This window comes from Fringilla coelebs, assembly GCF_963513975.1.
Source record: "Fringilla coelebs genome assembly, chromosome: 7".
Classification (NCBI taxonomy): Eukaryota; Metazoa; Chordata; class Aves; order Passeriformes; family Fringillidae; genus Fringilla; species Fringilla coelebs.
Window position 1 is genome coordinate 14035691 of NC_140035.1, and position 21963 is coordinate 14057653.

A 21963-nucleotide genomic window follows, 5' to 3' on the forward strand; every position below is an offset into this window, starting at 1 on the left:
GGAGTGATATTTGACTCCACTAAAAGTCACAGTTTCTGTGAAATTCAAGGCCTTGAGAAAAACTAAAAGAAACAGACCCTTTCCTACAGCTTGAGACACTAAATCCTGGCATAGAGCCAGCACTAAAGCAAGGCAGATCTGATTCTGCAGGGAGAACAAGTAATTTATTACTTTTGCTCTGTCCCAAGAGAGCCCAGAGCCTCAGACATGTACATCCACTCACACTTGGATGCCTGAGTTGTGGTGGCCACTGGCCAACATGCATGATGGCCTCATTCCTAAACATTTGTTTGCAAGTGGGGGATAGCAGGAGGAAGAAGGGATAGCAAGGCATTTCAACAAACCTCCTCTGACAGGCAAGCATCTCACCCTGCTCAGCATTCCAGCTTTCAAGCTCCCCATCCCATTCCCTCTTCATTCACTTTGCCCTCACCCATTCCCCCAACTTTCTCCCCCATATCCACACCCCACACACACATTTCCCCACAAAGCACTTTTTCTCAGGTCCACATGCAGGCTGGACACTTCTGAAGACACTGATGCCAAGAGCACACCAACATGATGCAACAAACCCAACGACATTCTCTGCCAGCAGCTCTCAACCAGGGGCACACACACCGAGGGAGAAAGAGGGACACGAAGAAGGAAAAGGGAGAAGGAGAGGCTACAGAACATGTATGCCAACCCCTGCAGCTCTTAAGTCTGATTGAACAGCGTGCTTCCTCAGAAGTTCCCAGAAATCACCTCAATACCTGGGGTCTGTAAAGAACTCTGAAAAAATTCACAAAGTTGTGCTACAGGTTAAAAGTAGTAAAGGCTGGAGGGTGAAGGTAAAGTCCTGATCTAAACAGGAGTCACCAGGAAAAGTCAAAGAACATCCTCTAATGCTAGATTTGAGGGGGAAAAAAGTACATGTTACCTCCCTTGGAGCTGAAAGCACTTTGGAGAAAATGGGGGACACAGTGATCTACATCTAGAGTGCCAGGACTTCCCAAATGCCCAGACTGCACTGGGAATACTGGGACTACTGGCTATCAGCTGGCCTACCAAGACAAGGGCAGACTTTTCCTTCTAGGGACTTGAAAAGGCCAGTTCTCCCAGTGAGAGAGGAGTTCAGGCTTATTTTCTAAAGGCCATGGAACAGTTTTGTAGTGACTTATTTCCAGTGCCTGGCAGTGACTTAATTTGGAGATATATTGGTAAAAGGCTCCCATGTGAGTCAGCCCCTGCAGGATGAGGGGAAGAATTGGGCTGTGAGGGCCCAACACTAAAGCCTTCATTAAGTCACTACTATTTACAGCTTGTTTGATGTGTTGGCCTGTCCCCCTAGGAAAATGCCAGTGCTAATTTTGGCTGAGCCTTTTTCAGCCCCCTGAGCGGCACCTTCATTCCTGCACTTGTTGCTTTGTAACTTTGCTGAATTTAGCCAGTGCAACCAGCATCAAGTGAGATGGTCACCAGGATCCTCTGTCCTTCACATGTCCCCAGGGAGCACACACTGCCCACACAGAGCAGAGTCTTGTCTCCAGCTAACTGTTTGCTCCAGGAAACACAGGAAAAAGCAGGAGTGCAGGGACTCTACCTACTGACCAAACATGAGCACCACAGTAAAAGGAAGCCAAAACCACAAGGTCACTGCTCTGTCTTTTTCCTTCCCATGAGCAAATGGGAAGTGATGCCAATTCCAGGAATATCAGGCAACGAAAGGGAAGGGGTGTCAACTTTCTTCTGCAAACAGAGAGCTGGAAATAAAGCTGGGTCTGATACAGCTGAAGGGAAAGTCAAAATCCCCCAGCCTCTTTTCAGTGCTGCTGAGCTCCCAGACACTCCAAGGTGCTGCCTCATTTGTTCTGGAAGGGCAGAGTGACATCTGCAGATGAGTTTCCCTTGCACTTGTAAGAATCCTACATCAGAGGATAAAACCTACTTTCCAATATGGTAAAAACAGATCAGTCATGTCCTGCCAAGTTCTCAAGTTAAAAAAGAAAAAAACATTGGCATCTCAGTTAAGGCTCACACTGGGCCTTTTAGCCAAAGGTAATTAAATTTTTATCTCTAGGGCATACTGGAGAATTATTTGGAAACAAAAAAAATTTAAAAGGAGTGGGTGGGAGAAAGAAGGAAAAAAGAACCCACCAACAAATATATGGTGGCACAAATGTACATTCTTACTGCAGACCAAATACTGAGTTCCAGATCCTCCTTCTCTGCACTAGGGATTGCACATTTCTCTGTGACTCCAGCAGCTGCTCTGACAGCACAAACCCCCAGCAGAGCCCAGGTCAGGCACCTTTATGGCCAGGCCAGGTCAGTTGGACTTTACCAAGGCAGAGCAGGAGCCCATGGTGAGTAGAGCTTATCAAGGGGAGGTTTACTAGCTCTCCTTCTGTTGCATAATCCATCCACTCTCAGGGACTGGAAACATTAGACCTCCTGCCTGGTACAGATACAACACCAGTCCAATCAAGACCAGAGACAGACATCCAGAGAAGTACTCCCCTGAATCCTCCTTTTCCTACAGGAGAAAACCTCAGAATAGTAACCACACATATATTGCTTTACTACTTGCATTTGAAGATATTAATATCTGAGTTTGCCCATCAGCTTCCTTGTGAAATTACCACTCTTCACTCTCCAACTTCCCCCTTTAAAAGTATGCACAGCAGACACAAAGGGCTGCAGGACCTGCCCTAGTCAGTGGGATGCCAGATCAGGAAAAACAAGGATCCCAATCCACCAGAACTTTCTTTTGTTGCTGGCAGGACACCATCTTGATGGTGTAAGGAGGAAGTACCAACAGAAAAAGTAAGAAAAACAAAAATCAGAGGAATCTTCCATGCCATTATGCAGCAGCTCCCACTTTGCTCCAGAGCATGTTCTTGTCAGGGTCCTTGACCTAGGGTAACTCCAGGCATCATAGCAGTCCAGATAATCAATACCATCACTCTTTTAAAGGCAAGATGCAGACATTAGTCTTTATACAAGCCAAGAGGCTTCCTATTCCTCCAGTCCTGCACAAAATTTTAAATGGACGGAGCAAGATAGTGATGATCCTCAAGAACAGAGCAAGTAAGGAGCAAAGCTGGAAGTATCCTTCTCCACCTCATCATTCATTCTCCCAATTGCAACAGGTAGATAGGATAGGACTTCTGAGTGTGGAAGACCTGCCTACTGGTCCTCCCTGGCTAGGCAGGGGATGAGAATGCAGCATTTCAGACCTGTTCAAAAGAACAAGCCCACTAGGTAAAACTAGAAGCTGTTAAACACCCAAATCTACTATATTTACTATGGAAAACCCAGCATTGCATTTTCCATCACACAAAAACAACTGGACAGACAATGCCTGAGTTTTCACACTGCCTTCTTAGACAGGAAAAGAAGCAAGGATTCAAACCAAGCACACAAGCAGTTAATGGGATTATCCAGACACAGAGAGATCTCAACAGGACCCAGCAGGCCACAAACACATCTTATCATGCAAAGGACCCCTCTCCCACCACAGGGTTAACACGTGCCAGGCTGTTAGAGTCCACAACAGCCTCTCCAGTTTTAGGAACTAAATGAAACACGTATCGAAATGCTGCTCTCCATACCGGTACCTGCTCATCTTTTTCCTCAGCCTGGCGAACAGTTTAGTTTTCTTTCTGTTGAGGATGGCACGCAAATCGTTTCAGTTACAGGATGGCACAGTCAAACCAGGGAGGAAAAGTTAAGCTTCCAAGTACCCATTTAGTTGGTGCCACAAAACTCTGCTGTAATTAAGATGACAGGATCTCTTCTCTCTCACACACACACGAGTACACACATACACACTTCCCTTCATTACTAGAAAGCTATGGCCTGGTTTGGAGAAAGCAGAAGAAGGTTCTTTATGCCTGTCAAAGATATGCACACAAATCTATATATAAGCAAACTAGAACTTTCCCTTCACTTGGGACCATAGGGCCAGGGTGCAAATGGAGAAAAAGTAAAAGGAAACTGTACAGACCACCGGAGTACTGTAAATGTCCTTTCACAGCTCCTCAATCTCCCCTGTGAATATTGCTGCAAAAGAAATAAGCTCCCCATTCTTCTTTTCTTATGTAGTCTGTGCAGTCTTACACATGGAACCTACTCAGCAGCTTTCCTACCATGCCTTTTTCCAGTTTGCCCAATCATACCAGGATAATCCCATAGATCTCCTCGGTCTTCTAGGCATCTGAGCCCTGAACATTCCTAACCCTTTCAGAAGCACGTCCCAAACATAGGTCTGAGGTTCCCAGAAATACACCAGCTGTTCTATGCTACACTGCCAGCTCCAGATACATCAGCCACAGTAGTGTTTCTGTAGGGTCTCACATGAATGCCATAATGATGTGCACAGATAACTGCCTCTCTTCTCACACCTCATTCATTTCCTGCTATTGTATCAATCTCCAGTCCCCTCCCCAGTAGAAAAGGGTTAGGGAAGCATCTGCTCCTGCTGCAGACCACAATAAGCTGTCAGATGAGCGAGGGCTATTTCCTCCTGCCCACTCTCACCCCAGCCCTGCACCACAATGAGAGGCCAGAAGTGCAGCAGACACAGAAGTGCCTCACAGCATTTTCTGGTCACTGAAGAGCTGGCAAATCTTTGCTACATCCTCCTACAACACCCTGCTCCACTGTGCTCAGGATTCACTCTGGGGCAGGTCTGGCTCCTCAGCTGAGATGCAGAGAGCAGGTGATGAAGCAGCAGCACTCAGACTGCTGCCCACACAGGGACCCTGTGCAAGCCCTCAGCTTTGGCTTTTAGGGCCATGTGGTCTCCCAGCCAGCCAAAGGGCAGAGAACTGCAGCTGAGACACCCACTACAGCCCCAGAGCAAGCTAGCAGGCTGGGGGGGAGAGGGGCAGAAATTGTACAGAGATGGGGCAGGAATTGTAAAAACAGGTAATTTGTTCATTGAAAGCTCTTTAAGGCCAGAAACTTCGCCACAACAAGAAGGAACATCTCTGGGCCAGGTTGCCACTACTGCCTACAATCAGTTCCTCAAGGAATAGAGAAAGGAGGAGAAAGAAGCTGGGCAAAGCAATAGTACAGCCTTCATCTGTTCTGTTACCTCATCCTCCTCCAAGGACCCTGGAGGATGCTGCTCACAGAGACAACACAGCCCATGGCAGGAAGAGGATGGGCACCACAACCTCCTCACAAGGTTTCAGTCTGGTTGGACTGTGATGATCAACAGACACCCCATGGTAATTTGGGAAGAAGACATTATTTTCACAAGTAGCGTTCCAACTGGCATCACTGAAATCTGCTGTCAGCAAACCAGAATTCAGGGGACAAATTCAACTCAAACCTCCTCTTTCTTTAGAGCTGGCAACCACCACACTGGAAGAATTGCTGGGAGAAGACATGCAAGTCATCTATTCATGACTGCAACAGGTTAAACTGGGAGGAGACACAAGGGTGCACAGAGGTCTCAACAGCTGATCTACCCCTTCTAAACCAATGTCCTCAGACCACAGCTTGCCCTTACTTCATGCTGACTTCACCACCTCCCTCCATCAACACAGCACTGAGGACCTGGGCTGTGCTCCTGCTCCCCCAGCACGTGGGATTAGCAGCAGCTGGAAGCCAGAGCCCAACACTATTTCATCGCTCGTGCACTTGGATGGGATCCAGTCAGCCTAATCCAGAGCCCAACCCCTCCCTCCCTTCTCAGTGCTAGGGAATGTGCAGAGTTGCACTTAAACATGCAAGACAGGACCCAGCTGAGGAAAGGAGACTGGAGGCCCAGAGGACAGTCACTCCTGGCACACACAAGGATTGGAAGTGCTCTGAGTTCAGGAGGCCTCGTATTTGTGATGCTGCAGCTACTTCCACCACACCCAGGAAGGAGAAACACACTGCAGCTGGGTACACAGGATGGGCACAAGGCTCTGGCAAAATGGTGACTCCAAGTTTGGAGAGCCAAGGAAGGGGCTGGGGAAATGGGCTCTTGGTGCTGAAGCTGACACGCTGCAGGTACATGGTGGGAGCTTCTGAGGGAAAGAACAGGACAGGTGCTGGGCAACTGGACCCAGAAGGAAGGGCAGCTCAGGAGCTGGAATTAGATTTTAAAAGCAGAGCTCAGAGTCAGTTGCCTAAATATCAGGGCCTGGAGAAGGTTGAGGCCTGCAGATGCTATCCTAGAAAGGTAAGAGGTGTTGGATTGCACCATCCGTGCCAAGGGCACTCTTGGGCACGGCTCTCGGAAGTCTCAGGAGGGCACTGGCAGGTGGGCACATCACTTGCCACTGACAGCTTGGAGGTTTCCACACCCCTGGGTAGGCAGAGAGATCCCTGTGCCACCTCCCCTGCTGAGGGAAAGACACTCCCCACAGTTACTGACCTGGGCTGTGCTTTAACAGGGAAGGCATTGCCTGAGTACTGCTTGTCTAGGCCCAGCAGGACATCGTGAAGATTTTGGTTCAACTGCAAAATACAAAAACAAAAGACAGAAAAAGAATGAGAAAGGAGCTCAGGTGCCAGAAGGGAGCCCGGGCTGGCCTGCACAGGCTGACCAAAACAAGCTTGTGGCAGGACATGCACAGTTCCTCAGCCATCCCAAGAGAGGACAACCCTAAATCTGTTTCCACTGCTCTGTGGGCTGTGCAGTGCTACAGCACTTGAGCCACCAAAGAGCTGCTGGCATCTCTGGGAATGCTCTGTCTTCCTTGGAGATCATCCTCTTTGCTTCCCTATCACCTGGGCCCACCAGTGTGCTGCCAGGCACCCCTGCAGCAGCAGGTTGATTTTTTACCTGAGATCTGTGTGCTACAGCTGGAGCTGCACTCAGGATTTGTAGCCAAAAGCTGTTTCTCAGGCCTGCTCACCAAAGCTTGGGACATGGCCATTTCAAACATGGAGCCAAAGGCCCTCAGGTGAAAAACCTTCAACCTCACCAGCTGCCTGGGCCATCTAGGCTTGGGCAGAACCTGGATGTCTTTGCAGAAATGCACTGTTAGGGGTTAAACTCTCCCTGGCTGCAGTGACTCCAGACACTCCTATTCTGGAATAGCCAATCCATGAAGGAGACAAGACCCCGGATTTATCACTGGCAGGAGGAGGGATCCCATGAAATCATCACTGGCAGGAGGAGGGATCCCATGAAATCAAGGTTGGAGGCACTGTGCAGGCAACACCAGCAATTAATTGGATGCTGTAGCAGTAATAAGAAACAGATGGTTCTTATGGAACCAAAGCAAAAGCCCTACCCTCATACTAAATTCCTCAAGAAAGAAAAAATCCTGACAAGAAAAGTCATACAAGAAGAGAATTCCTGTCTAACAAGCATCTTTCCCATGTTTTGTTGAATGTGAGTTAGCAGCAACAAACTAGTAATTCTAACAATCCTCCCTATTCTTAACGCTAAGTTCATCCCTCAGGGGAGAGGAGCAGGCTATTAACTGGGAAAAGACCCCATAAAACGTCAGCAGGGCTCAAAAGTGATGTGTTACACCAAGGCAGAGGGCCCCTGGCTGCTGGGAATTGAAGGACTGTAATGTTTCCTGTTGCTTAGTGGCTGTTTTGTTGTCAGGATGACATTAGGGAGCAGAGGGAATAGAAGGGTTTTCCAGCTGGGCTCTCAGTCCTGCCTCAAGATTAGTGCAACATTTACATTTTCAAGCAGCATACAGACCTAAGGAACTCAGGATTTGTCTGACCCTTAACTGAAAGAAGAACACATCTGTAAAGGACAGTGGCAATGGGGTCTTTCCCACAGACTGGTCCTGAGGTCTCCTGTGGGTGCTGCCACACAGCACCAGGATCTGGCTTGCCAGCACTGCTTTCTTTGTGATTCCCAACTCCAGGCACACTGGGAGCCCATACAAGGCCCACACTAAGTACTTCAATGCCTTCTTTTGGGTCACAGGGCAGGAAAGAAGCCAAAGCAGAGGGGTACTGTGGGGGAGAGCCTTTTTGAGGGACTGGAGAGGGACATGTCCCAGTCTCCAGACTCCCTGCTGGTTTTAACCCCACACCTGGGTACAAGGAGGGTACACAGCAACTGGCTGTGAGAGGGGGAGGAAAATACACCATGCTTAGCCTGGCCAGGCTATAGGTTATACAGAGCCATAATGCAGATGAACTAAAAATGGCAGCAAGAGATAGGTCTAAGGGTGGCTTCCCTTTCCTCTGTGGACCTGGAAATGAGTGCTGTAAAGTGACATGAACTCCCCAGTGCTGCCCACAGCCCTGTGGTCTCCTCCCTGTGCTCCATCCCTTTACATTACTGTGTCAGACTGCCTTTGTCCCAGGTGGCTCAGAAAAATACTAAGGGTTTGTATTATGCTCCAACATAGGGCCATTTTCTCCAGCAGTTTTACAGCTTGAGGTTTTGAATTTGATTTTTTCTTTGTTTGTTTTTTCTTCGGTTTTGTTTGTTTGCTGGATCTTGGGTTTTGTTTTTCTTTCATTAACAGTGAAGAGACAGTAAGTAGGATAAGCTGTTGGCTGCCTTACCTTGCTCATTTCTTTATGGAAGTTCTCTTCTAGCCCAGCTATACTCTGGAATGTGTTGACATAGAAACCAACACGACTGCCAAATGAAAAACAAGACAGAAGAACTTAATGGACACAATGCTCTCTCAAAATCTTTCAGTCCTGCCCTTTCTGCTACCTCCCACCCACCATTCCCATGCAAACTCAACTCTGTCAGATATGGTACATGCGAGAAGAGAGGGTGGCAAGGAAATGGAACAATGAGCAAAGGCCAGGCACAGGACAAACATGTCCAGGGGGAAGAAGAGACTGAGGAGGACAGGATCTGAATTTATGCTGGCTAAAGGGAGAGGGAGGTATAGGGTGGGGAGGAAAAAAAATACAAAGGAAGGGAAAAAAAAAAAAAAAGCACCAGCAGTAGTAAGCTGGGAAGAAAAAAGGATAGAGGCTGTGATGCAGACAGTGCTAGGAGAATTAGCAGGGGGACAGATATTAATTCATCCAGAAGTCCCTTAGCACCAGGGAATCAAAAAAAGCATAAACTGTTTGCTTCAGGGGCAGAAAGAGTAAGAAAGCAAAGGATAGCACAGAAAACAGGGAAACAGAAGGATCAGCTGGAAAGCAGGAGCCTGTGAAAAACCTGTGGGGCCTTAAAATGCCAGCAGCTGCCTGTCACCAGCCTGCCAGCTGCCAACAGAGAGTGCTCCACCAGCACCCAGCCGAAGGAGCAACAGCAGGAGGGAGAGGAGAGGCTGTCCAAGGCCAGCAGCACCTGGGCTCTGCACAGGGAACCCCCAGATACCTCTGTCCCTCCCAGCTCCTTCCCCAGCCAGGCCTGCAGGCTGCTGTGAGCAAGGACTCAGGCTGGTGGAAAGGGGAGTGAAGGCAGACATCAGCACTTTGCATTCCCACCCCACTGCTGCCCACTTTCTCCATCCTCACAGAGCAGCACTGTCAGCCTGGACATGACCACTGCATTGAAAAATAAGAAACTGGGACGCTGCTAGGAAGATTTTGCCAGTTTTCCACTGTGTTGTCCCCATAAATCAGCTTTTGCTGCCCTGCAGTTCGTCCCCCAAGCTAAATGTTGGTCTTTGTTTCACCTCCTTTTTCATCAGCACTATCTCTGGTATGGCAAACCCATGGTCTCTCAGGTCTTTCAAGAAAGTTGAGCAGAGTTGGCAGGACAAAGGGATTAAGCAGACAAAGCAGAGAAATACAGTTTCTCTTTGAGGTAAAATCATGTTTTTCAGGAAAATCATGAAGTAAAGTACAAGAGTGAACCTGTGGCTGGGGGGAATCCTAGGAGAGACAGAGACAATCCAGAAAAAAAAAAAGAGCAGACACCCAGTCTAGGCTAAGAAGAATTGTGATCCAAGAGCTTGGGTATTCATTTCCTTCCAACCAGCCCTTGGGAAAACTTCCAGCACTCACCTATTCCATAGCGAAGGCAGTTCCTCCTGCAGATCAACATTCATCTCTTCAAACACCTTCTGAGCCTTTACCAACTCTTCTTCAGCCTTAGCAACAGAGAAGAGAGATTGTCAGCTCCAGCACAGACAGGCACCCTGCAGGGCTGGAACAGCTGGGACCTTTTTGACTTCTTTGGGAGACCAGGCAAAATTCTGGCATGAGGTAACCAGCGTCCCAAATGAGTCTCCCAGGAACCAGGGCTGCACCATAGGTGACCCTTGAGGTTGAATGTTTTCCTCTCAGGTTCTCTCAATGGATTTCCCCATTTATACACTCAGCAAGGAATTCAAACAACCACTAATGTGTTTCAAGTTCTTTAAATTTCCCTGACTTCAAAAACTGAAAGGAGTTGGTCAGGCAGTTCAGCTTGGATACAGATAAAGGTAATAGGGGCCTCTGTCCCTTGCCAGATCTCAGAAAGAGTTGAAATCCATCCCAATGGCTTTAGAGAAGAACCCTCCCTCTTGGGGACTCTCTGCTGAGGGAAGGTCATGCCAAAGCCCCGAGTCCATGAGGAGGAGAGGAGGTGTGCACCCTTGGCTGATACAGCTCTCCCACAAAGCTGACTGGAGAAGCAAGGCAGGGTATGCAAAGCAAGAGTTGTGCCAGAGGGAGGCCAGGCTGCAGGGCTTCAGCAGCACATCCTGGTTTCCCTGCTCTCACACAAGTGCAGTCCCTGGCTGGCTGCTGGCCCCAGCTCCAGAATGGAACTCCTTCTCCCAGATAAGAGTTTAAATTTGATCTGTTCATTGGACCTAGACACTGACAGATCCCAACACTGATGGACAAATTCTGTCGGGTGTCAGCGACAAAAAGGATGCTCCCGGTTTCTGTTGCTGACAGCAGAAACCAGCAACAAGCACATGCCCTTTCCTACATCTGTCCTGGGTCACCTCTTTCTCTTTCCAGTGCCTTGACTTGAAGTTCTCTAATTAAAATGTTTCTATCCTGTAATCTACAGCAGCATAATATTCCACCATGCAGCGGGATGTAGAATGGGAAAAAACCCCTGCATGAGCAATTTGGAAGGTCAGCACAAGTGCCCATATATGTGGCAACAGCAGGAATTTCACAGCACCACGGGCCTCAGCAAAGAGCCCACAAGCTATAGAAGCTGGATCTCCCTACCAGCCTGCAGTCAGATTCCTACACCTTCTATGAAATCATATTTTATCTTCTTTGTGTCAGCTTAATTAAAGAAATCCAGCTTACTGCTCCTTAGTGACAGTCATACAGAACAACAGGAATGATGGGAGAAAGGGCTTAAAAATATTTGGCAGTTCTGAATCCTGTTCCTCACAGGAATCATTCTCCATTTTATAGGGTAGGATCCTTTCACTCTCCATTTCTCTCCTGACTCAAGAGCAAACCACAGGAGCTCCTACTTTCCAGCTAGCTTCCCTGTCAAAGGGTTGCTCACTGCTGCCAGAGGCAAAGCTAAGGCTCTGTACTCAAGACCAGGGGAAAAAGATTCCCCTGTAAAAAGACACATCTGGGAGGTATTCAGAAATTAAGACCTGGTGAGGAACAGGCAAGGGGAGAAGGGGTCGTGATGCTTCCACCCAGAAACCCCTGTTTCGCTGCTACACTCACTGAAAAACTCAACATTTCAAGAGGGTTTGCACAAAACAAACAGACACAGAGTTTATGCTGAATGAGAGATAATGATCACAAAGACTCAGTCTACCTTAAAACACCTTTATGAATGAATGTTTCTAGTGCAACCATATTAAAGGGAGTAAAAAAATTAAAAAACCAACGAGTCCACCCTTTGGCTTTATCATATTCTAACTTCCAAACTACACAGGAACCAGAATCAGCCCAGGAGATGATGTGACATCACTGAATGCTGTTAGTTTTTCAGATGTGGTGACTATTATTAACATTCTTTCCCTCTCTCATTCACTTGTTTATAAGGTCAAAGGACTTAGAAAGCAATGTGTGAATACTGTGACATCCCGAGGCAAAGGCAAAGCCAGTAACAGGCAACGTTCACTCTAAAGCAGTTGTAGGAATCAGGGATCCATCCAGCAGGGCCTGTGGCTCAGCTAGTGCTCTCATCCCTAGGGAGAGCATTGAAAAATATCTTCAGTCCTTAGTCTGCCCAGGGATCTTCTCACCAGTGGGATTTACTTTGCTGGGCAGCCGGAATCCTGGCACTTGATACCCCTGACTGCTTCCAGCCAGAGCCAAAGCAAGACATCAGCCTGGTCACAAGCCCTTCTAGAGAAAAAAGAGGAAAATGGATCTCAGAATATCTTTCTCTCCTCTCCCTGCCTGAAAGGGGGAAGGTTTGAGCAGGAGATGGACAACAAATACTTTCCTGACCTTCCACCTAGCCAAAGCTCAACCAGCTCAGTTGTGGCAGGGGACAATTTTTCCGTACTGTTTCTGCTGCTACCACACATCTCAGCCCTCCTGACTGTCGGGTTATGTCCAGCCTGGTGCTTTCAGGCAGTCTGGTGACCACTTCACTTCAAAGACTATGTTGTGAACTGTGGTAATTCGGCACTGCTCAGTAAATAGTTTAGATAGCAAAGAGGCAGGGATAAGGAAGAGAGCAGGAGGATTCCCTCCAGGCCCAAGCCCCACCAGACCTGCCTCTCAGAAGGACTCAACTTGCTCACCTTTTCCTACAGACAGAGATATTGTTCTGGTATCACTGCAGCACCAAGGATGTTGCTTTTTAGTCTGCATTAAACATGTCAGCAGAGCTTAGTCAAAAGGCAAGAATGTGCTGTTCTAAGCCATTTTCCTCTTTGTTTCAAAAAGCACAGTCACTGACATTTCTAACTGGGAGTGTGCAATAGCAACTCCCACAGCAGACTTAACAAAAAATCCCCACTGTGTTGTTTTTGTTTTTATCTGCTAAAGGTCTAAAGAGCCTGAAGTTTGCACACTGGAAGGAAGAACTTTGCTTTACAGTAGAAACGCCACATCTCACTGACCCCATTTTTGCATGGAGGCTGGAAAAGTATCAGGCAAGAAGAGACAGCAACACAGCTGCTGGTAAAAGGAGACATTTTTCAAGGCTTAACATTCTGAAGCTTCTCAATAAATCCAGGGTCATCAGCCCTCGGTTTTATCAAGATGTTAATGAGATTGTCATTAACACCTTCATTAACAGCTTCAGTCTTGAAATCACACACGTGTAAAAACTGAAGCCTTTTTTTCCTACCTACTAATATTTGTGAATGCAAGCTGGAAAACCTACAGGCTAAGAATACAACTAATGTTCTTTGTTAAGGTTTTTTTTTTTTTTTGGTTAGTCTCCAACCAAAAGTAAAATAAAGAAAAAAGCAAAGAAAAAAAAAACAAATACACAAATAAAAACAAAAAATTAGGGTTGAAAATAGCATTACTTAGCAGAGGAATAAAAGGGAGTGTCTTGAAAATATCTGTGGTCACTGAGTATATTAAGGCCATGTACTGGGAAATTAACTCCCCCACAGCACAGTGGGTGGAAAGATTACACAGCCCCTCACACACGCTGTAGGGCAAAGTGACCCAGAACAGTGAAATTATGGAGTGACTCCTGGTATCCAGCCTAAGATCCATGGGAATGGATGAGGGGGCACTCACAGGTACTGCTTCTCTGGGCAGTCTGTGCGTGCTGCTATTGTAGCAGCCACCACAGCCAAGCCTGAGAAGAGGAAAAATGCCCCCAAGAGCTGATAGATTTTATTTATTTATTTATTTGTGACTTGAGGAACTTCCCATACCTGTTTTCCAGTCCTCCAGTCAAAACCACCAGTCAGACAGACCAGTCAGGAACCACAACTGTGCAGGTAGCTCCCAGCTGGGCCAGCAGAGGCACAGGAAAAGCCCCCAGGAGGCTGCCATGTGTGTTTCTCCTTCAATCTAGGATGAATACATATTTCCTCCCTTTGCTCTGCATCTGAAGCAGGGCTGCTAACAGCTGTTCTTTACCACATCAGTAAAGCTTGGGAAATGGAGTCTTTTCCCTGATCCAAAGTCATAAAGTGACTGTGAAAAACCCAGGGGCTCAATAAGATAAGAGGCGTTTCTGAACTGCAATTCATTCTGTGGACAAGGAATGTGAAAACACAGGAGCATTTGAATGAGAACAGATGAGCTCACCAGGAATTTGTGAGCAGGTAACTGGTGCTCTTCCCAGTCTGCGTAAGGATTTATTACCCCTTGCTCACTGAAAGCTTTTTCTTCTCACTGTCTTCTGACAACTCCCTCTTATCCCTTAAGGTGTCCCAACCAAAACACTGATCGAGATTTCATCAGAAAGTCACACTTCCATGCAAGTAAGATTGAAATTTTTATTCCCTGTAGTTCCTCTGAGCTGGTCATGTCTCCCAAGATGCTATAACCCAAGTTCTGCCAGATGACACCACCTTGATCTCAGCCTGTTCAAATATGTCACACAGGGTACAAACTGACTGACCTGGGCCCATCTCTTCTCCTGTGCAGATCGAAATTGTATCTAAAAATGGCTCTTTTAAACCACAACAGCCAGGACAGTGCTCACTTGGGAATATCTCAGGAGAATGTTGCAAGCTAACTCAGCAGCCACAGAAATCACAATGTTATTTTTTGTGGCTTTACTCAATGACACGAATCCATAGGCCAATTTTTCAGCGTTTCCTTTTTTTCTTTTTTTGAAACAGCAACAACAAAAAGTGACTGCTTCTCTTAAAGCAAAATGGAAGCAGTAATTGGAGGAGCTGTGTACTACATCACCCTCTGCCTCACAGTTATTCCACAGCCTTTCTTCACCCACACTTCAAAAGTCCAGTATTAACACACCTGACTAGAAATCAGTGGGGCAGGCACAGATTCATTCACTGGTCAGCCCACTGTGGCTAAGGAGCGTCAAGGACACACTGATCAGAGAGGACTAGAGTGAACGTTGCCTAGAGATTACTTGCAGGGTACAGTCCAGAGCCCAAAATAGCACATGCAGGGTTAGAGCCAGGTAGATCAGCAGTCACCTGATTTCGGAGCAGATTAGTTTGTGCAACGAGGTGAGCTTGTAGCTTCCCTTGACACCACTGAGGCGCAGCTTTCTCAAGCAGCGAAACAGGCTGGGGGAGGGAGCATGTTTGAGTGGGGAAAAAAAAGAAAAACAAATAAACAGAGAACAAGAGAGACACAAACATATATCTTTTAGGATAAAAAAAATTAAAATCACAACAGAGTGTATTTAGAGGCTGGGCCAAACCAGTATCACCAAGGCGAGAGAAAAAAAAACAAACATCCCAGGACTGATCAGTTATGAATCCTTTGAAGCATGCCAAGTTTAGCAGTAATTAATGTTCCCATGTGGGCTGGATACTGCAGACCAGCCAGGCAGCTGTAAGAGCAACAGATACAGTTGTTAGTGACCTAGCACGCAGACAACCCTAATCCAAGGCATGGCTGTGAAGTTGGAGCTCCTTAAAGAGAGGTCAGGATTAATTAACCATCATAATTATTTGCATGCAACAGCTGAAAGTCCAGAGTGATTTATTTCAACAGCAGGATGTAAGTTTAGCAGTAAGTGGCAGGGGTCCTGGGTGGGAAAAGAACATCCATATATTAGAGAAGAATAAAAGAGACCATGTAGTGCCAAAAAGTATTTACACTGCTGTTTCTGTTACTATACCACGAAACTTTAATCCCACTTGTATCCTGCGTCAGAAACATGATTTCTCTCTCCTAGGGGTCTGTCATCACATTCCAAGGTACCTTACACTGGAACAACCCTACCTCAAAGGTCACAGGAGCACAACTCCAGGCACAGAAACAGAGAGGTGAACTGCCTCCAGCAGCTGAGCGCCTGCTGAGCCCTGGCTGCTGCTCACAGCCCTGCAGAGCTGCGGCACTGCAAATGCCAGATGGCAGGCTAGGCAGGGAGAGCTGTCCCCTTGGGAAGGCCATACACACACACCCTCCCTGGGACTTCTGCTCCTGTCTTTGCAGGACCAGGACAGTGCAGTGTGTCACCTACTGTCCTGTGCAGGAGTTTATGGCCCAAATTCCAGAGGGTGGAAAAATCTGATCCAGTGTACGCTTTGGCTAATGAGAAGAGTTTGATCAGGTTCTGAGAGACCCTTGCACAGGCTCATGAATAGAGCACCAACTCCTAACTCTCAATATTTCACTCTTCCAACTGCACTTTTTTCCACACCTGTTGTATCACCTTAGCTGAACAGTGAGTGCAGCAGTGATCAAGGCAGCCAACCTGTGCTGCAGAGCACCAGGTACCAACCTGAGTAGATCAATTCCTACAAAACCATTTGGCTTTATCTTACACTGCAGCAAAGATCCCACTGGCATGCACCAATAAAATAACATGCCCCAGGGAAATTCTGCTCCTGCCCCAAACACAATGAATTACTGCTTTGAACTGAAGGCACAACCAGCTGGGCCTCATGCCTTGCATACAGAATCAAGACTTGCTTTGCCACACAAGTGATGCAGTGACACTTGGGCCATCAATCTCTCTCCCCTTTTGTCTGCCAGGGTTAATCACAGTGCATGCAGTGCACTGTAGATACTGATGACTTGCAGCTTAACCACAAAAATACTGTGGCCACTAAACACACATCTTTCACTCAGGGTAGGGATGCATCTTAATTTCTTCTGTGCAGGAAAAACACCAACATCTCTTCCTAGCTCATATTCCCCCCTACCAGAAATAACCCTAAGCAAAAGATGACAACTCTTGTCAGCCTGGTTAAAACATACAGATCCAGGGTCTTTCTTGCCTGTACTGCTTCTACCCTGAAGAGTCACAATTTACCATGACCCACACTGAAGAGAATAAAAGATGTTTCCCCAGCCCTGGACTATTCTGTTCTGTCAACAAGTGTCCTGTGAAGGGAAGCACATGGATTCAAATTCACTTAGGGTACAAGAGGAATTCATAGCTCATTTTAGGGACAGTATTCAATCCATGCACCTACTCTAGAACAAAATTAGCACTATTACCTTTTTTCGGCTACCTTAAAAAAATGTAAACTTTATTTTTAACTAAAATAAAACTCATAAAAAATAAAATCCTTCACTTGACTATTGGGCAAGCCCTGGTTCAAGCTATTCACAGGTGGGAAAGGAACCTGACAAGAAAAAAACCTCTTATTTTTCTGCTTTCAGCCATATTTATATCCAGTAATTGTGACCAACAGACAATAGAATGCGTTCGTCAAGTGTGCATAGACTGCATTTCCATCGATGTAATTCACAATCCTAAGGGTCTCTCCTAGGATATCAGAGGGCTTCACAAACACAATCAACTTCAAGTAACACTGAAACACTCTTACCATTGCTCTAGGATGGGGAGAAAATCCCAAGAAGCAGACAAAGCGTAACATTTTTCTGGAGCACTGCAAGATTTTGCTTCCCCAAGGGGCACACAGGCTTCTCTGCCAGAGGTTACTGGTCCTGTGCATGTGATGAAACCCATGCCCAAGCATTTGGCCACCAAGACACGCAGACTGATGATGGTGAGTCTGAACCAGCCCAGCAGAGGCCATCCTGCCTCCCAGGAAAACTAAACGAATGAGAAGGAAATACCTAGCAAAAGCTCACCAGTTCACAACACCTCAGTGATCTTAAAGGTCCTTTCCAAAATGAATGAATTCTACGAAAACACAACGAAGAGGCACAGGTGAACTTGAAAGCAGCTCCGTTGGCAAATGCAGGGCTCCCAAAAAGAAAGGAAGGCTGCATGTTCTCCTGATTCCTTTACCTTTGCAATTTTGGTTTCATCCTTCTTCTTTGCAGTTTGCAGGGCTTCAAAGTGGTGTCTGGCACTGTCATAATCCACAAGCTTCCTTCCTCGCTTTGCGATACGAGACTAGAAAGATGGAGAAAAGAATCACACCAATCTTCCCCAGCCGTCAAAACTGCAAAATCTCCCAGGAAAAAACCCCTCCCAACTTCCAGAACACCCCACACTCTGCCCATGCAAGGACTCTCCCTGGATCCCCCGCACAGGAGGAGGCCCTGGAACCACCTGTGGCAAGCAGCAAGCAGAGGGAGCACCTCAGGAGGAGAGAGGAGCCATCAAGGGAAGGTGAAGGGATCCAGCCAACAGGCCCCACCTCTGGGGGACACGTGTGTTCTCAGAACCTTAGCTCCACTGCTTCCTAAGCCCCACCGTGTGCCTGCATCCTACATCCTTCATTATTTTCAGGGCTTCCTGAGGGCTGCAGCCAGCCTCTAACCAGCTCACTAGTTTGTGTGGAAGCCTGAGAGATTAAGTTCAACAAAAGAAGGGATTTCTGCTGCCAGCACAGCAAAAGCACTTGTCCACATGCTCAGGATATGCCATGGACTGCCTTCTGGACCCTGTGACAGAAGCTGCAGACAGTAGTGACTGCCAAAGGCAGAGGTCTGCTGTCACCAGCATTGAAGCAAGGGAAGTGCAAGGGAAAACCTGCAGCACTGGGTCACCAACACACAACGCTGAAGCCAAAACAAATACAAGGAGGGAGCTGACTGTGTACCAGACTTAGATTCGGGAATGGAGTCCTGACAAACCCATGGCTGAGAACCCAGGACAGACAGTCAGGCCTGTGGCCTGATCCTGAGTAGAACTGAGGAGCTAAGGCTCTCCCTCTCAGCAGAGTTTCACTTTATCGAGGCTCTGCCCCACTGGGTTTCCCTGGTTTAGGAACTATGCATCCCCCAGCCCCCTGCCTCCCACGCTGTCTGCAAACACCCCAGACTATCTGGGTTGGAGCACACACCTCCCCAGCCTTACCATAACTCTTCCCCCTAGATCAGAGAGCCTGGACCAGCACGAGTAACCAGCAGCACAGAGCCAGGCTGGGTAACAGAGTGAAAAGGCATGGCAAAGAGCCAGGAGCATTTCTAATAACCACAAAACCCAGGGACATAGTGCAGAACAAGGAATCAGCACTGGGATTTACTTGCAAAAGCAGAATCCCCCTCTCTCCTGCCTTGGCAGGAGCTGTGGTTTCCTCTCCCCAGGCTCCTGCAGATACACTGCAGAGCCGTGCTCAGGGCTGCTCCGTGCCAGAGCTACTCACACACCTCCCACACACGCTGCTCTGCTCCTCCAGCAAACGCTGCTGCAGCTCTGGGTGAGTCACAGCAGAGCTGCAGGATCTCAGCCACATGCACACCCAAACTCTCCTCTGAATGCTAAGAAAGTTTAAAGTACTTTTTGCATTCCCATTTTTGAAGTTAGAGAAAATGAGAGGCCTTGTTCAGGGGTGAAGATCCAACATTGGATAAATTATTTTCTTTAACACACAAAAATTCCTTACTAAAGGCATGCTCTGTTTTCACATTCCTACTGTGCATCCCTTTTCAAGCCCAAAAAATCCAAGGGAATTTTAACAGCTCTTCAATTAAATTGGATTGAGAACATGTTAGAAAGTAACAAAAAAATAACACATGTATGATCTAACTCATCACACATTAGTCTATTACTAGTCTATTAACAAAAACAGGCCTTTTCACAACAAAATTATAATCATCTCCTCTCCATTAATCAGTTTATTTTACCAAAGTAATGCCAGAATTCCAGGAAAAGCAGAAAATTCCATTTTGTGGAAAACAAAAACCAGAAAACTAATACCACAACAACAAAAACCAACTCAAATATTCTGTAAATGATGTGAGACTGGAACTTTTTTTTTTTTGCCTGCAAATCTCAAGAACTCTAATTCTCTATGTGAGGCCCAGCTATACTTCTGTACAGACACAGCAACGTTCAACAACTGATAAAATGTGATTTGCACCAAAGCAGTGGCAAAGTCTGAGTCTACAGCAAGCCCAAAGTAAGGCACCCTGCTGAGGAAGCAGCACAGGGTGCACTTCTGACTGGGGTACACAGCATCACACCCCAGAGAGATCAGCCCCACAGCCTCCAGGGGGTGGAAAGCCACAGCCCTTCCCCTCTCCAGACTTCCAGGGGCAGAAGAGGCTGGAAAAATGAAGCAAAACCAGGGAGTCCCAGGAGACAAGGACACTGCTGTTCAGGGCTCATTCTCCAAGCCTGTGACCTGCCCCCATGTGACACAGCACAATCCTTCTGAAGCCATAAATATTGACAAAGGTTTTAAGAGACATGTTAGGGGGAAAGGGCTGCTTTCACTGGGAAGGAGCCAGGCTGATACTTCCCATATGGTGATATCATTACTGGTGCTTCCATATGGTGAAGACATTTCCTGCACAGCCTCAACATGAATAGAGAGGAGATAGCTGTGGGGCAAAGGAAGGTCACAGGCCAGCATTCAAACCTGGTCCCTGGACACAATCTGTCCCAAAAAGACACTGATCCAGCACTCTCCCTTCCCTGAAAAAAGCTGGGTACACACACAGCAGGACTTCAGGGACTCACAGAAATCTGCCTTCCACACCAGCCTCTACTCATAAAGTCAGTTCCTCAATGTTTTCTACTTAGAAGGAAGTTATAACACAAAAGGACCAAAAAGAGATTGAGACCTTCTGAGCTATTGCTGACACTGATCCCTGCACTCTGATGCAATAGGGAATTTCATGGATCCTCCTGTTTCACACTTATATTTTCTCTTCAGCATCTTTCCCCTGAATTCTTCAGTCTTGCTTCAAGCCCAAAATTAGAACAAGACATTTTCAATTAACCCAGAGCTGCAGAGATCTTAGAAGCTTTTAAAGAAGACCTTGGACAAGCACAGCACATATTGTCCTAAAGCAGATAAAAGAAACTGATCTTCAGAGCTGTTATTTGCTGTGAGTCTCTAGATCAAATAGTTCCAAGAGAATCTTACTTTAATATCTGGAAATTGGCCAAGGTATGTATCCATGGTCAGAAGTGCTTGATCCACCAGCTTCTGATGGAAATCTGTCCACAGGAGATCATTGTTCTGAAAAACAAAAGTAATGAGTTAACTATTAAGAACACAGGACTCCACGTTTCTGGTTTTCCCTGTGAGTGCTACAGCCAACAGTCTTGGGCATTCAGAGCTCTTAAGAAACAGTAAGTTCTTTGGGAAACTAATGATAACAGAGATCTTGGCAGAGATGAGAAAGCCTGATGCTGCTAATTCTGGTGGCCTCTCCAAGGACAAAATGCCTTTGAAGCCCTGTGTTTTCCCTGCAATGTTAAACTCAGGTCTGTACAATGCAAGGTGATTGTCAGGCTGCTTTTGCCTCCTTCTCCCAGCAGCTACAAAAAAGGGACACCTGACACCACAAGGCACCATTTTCTGTTATTCATCACAATACAGCTTCCTGGAGAATCATGAACAACAGAAAGCTACACTGGCAGTCTTCAGCCCCACACCATCTGCCTCCACAGCCCAGCGGAGGACAAGGCATGCACCATGAGCTGTGCCCACTTTATCCTTGACCTTAGCTCAGGCACAGCAACTTTCTATCAACACCTTGCATTAGGGGAAAATTACTCCTCTCTCCTGTTTTCCACTTGAACAAAGGGTTTTAGCTAAAACATTCAGGAAAAATTCCCACTTCGTGCTTTTTATTTGGCAGGAAAAACTCTTCTCTCTCACCTGTCTTTTCACAAGCAGAATATAAACAAGAACTTACAGGGGAAGGTGGAAAGATGGAAATATTCTTGCAGACCCAAAGGGTAGCTACAGTTAGCTCTCAGGATTCATGTCCCCTTTGATGTCTCTGGCTCAAATTTTCTGAAGGGTCAGTCTCTCAGGAAGCACCATAGTGGCTCAAGAAAAAACAAGGCTAACAGAGACTGTGAAGTCAAACCAGCTGAAATACAACTCCTTTATTTACTGCAACAACATTTACTAATGCAAAGTTTCCATGTTAATGAAAAAAATGACCTGGAAACATTCAGAATTTGTTTGAATTATCTGCTTTGAAGTAATTATTTCTTGGACAAGATACAGAAGTTATTTCAGGTGAGATTTTCTGCAGGGGAAAGAAGGAGAAGGAAAGAATCCTCCTCCTACTCTCCTGTCTACTCCTTCACTACTTCTCCACTGGCACAGACAGCTGCAGGTAACCCCAGTGCTGCAGCCTCATGGCAAATGAATCCAGAGAGATGAGCTACCACAGCAGCTGCTCAGCAGAACAGCTGAGAGCAGAGCGTGC

The 21963-nt window shown here is 46.7% G+C and overlaps 1 protein-coding gene across 3 annotated transcripts in view; it reads right to left on the reverse strand.

The window, feature by feature from the left end:
• Window positions 1–21963, reverse strand: part of BIN1 (bridging integrator 1) — an 87318-nt gene that overhangs the window by 22516 nt on the left and 42839 nt on the right. For all 3 annotated transcript variants that reach the window (XM_084209620.1, XM_084209619.1, XM_084209621.1), the window contains exons 5-9: window positions 20661–20756; window positions 17627–17734; window positions 9883–9968; window positions 8470–8545; window positions 6356–6438 (exon numbers count right to left, since the gene is read on the reverse strand). In XM_084209620.1, coding sequence (XP_084065746.1) covers window positions 6356–6438; window positions 8470–8545; window positions 9883–9968; window positions 17627–17734; window positions 20661–20756 — 449 coding nt within the window. The remainder of the gene's footprint in view (window positions 1–6355; window positions 6439–8469; window positions 8546–9882; window positions 9969–17626; window positions 17735–20660; window positions 20757–21963) is intronic.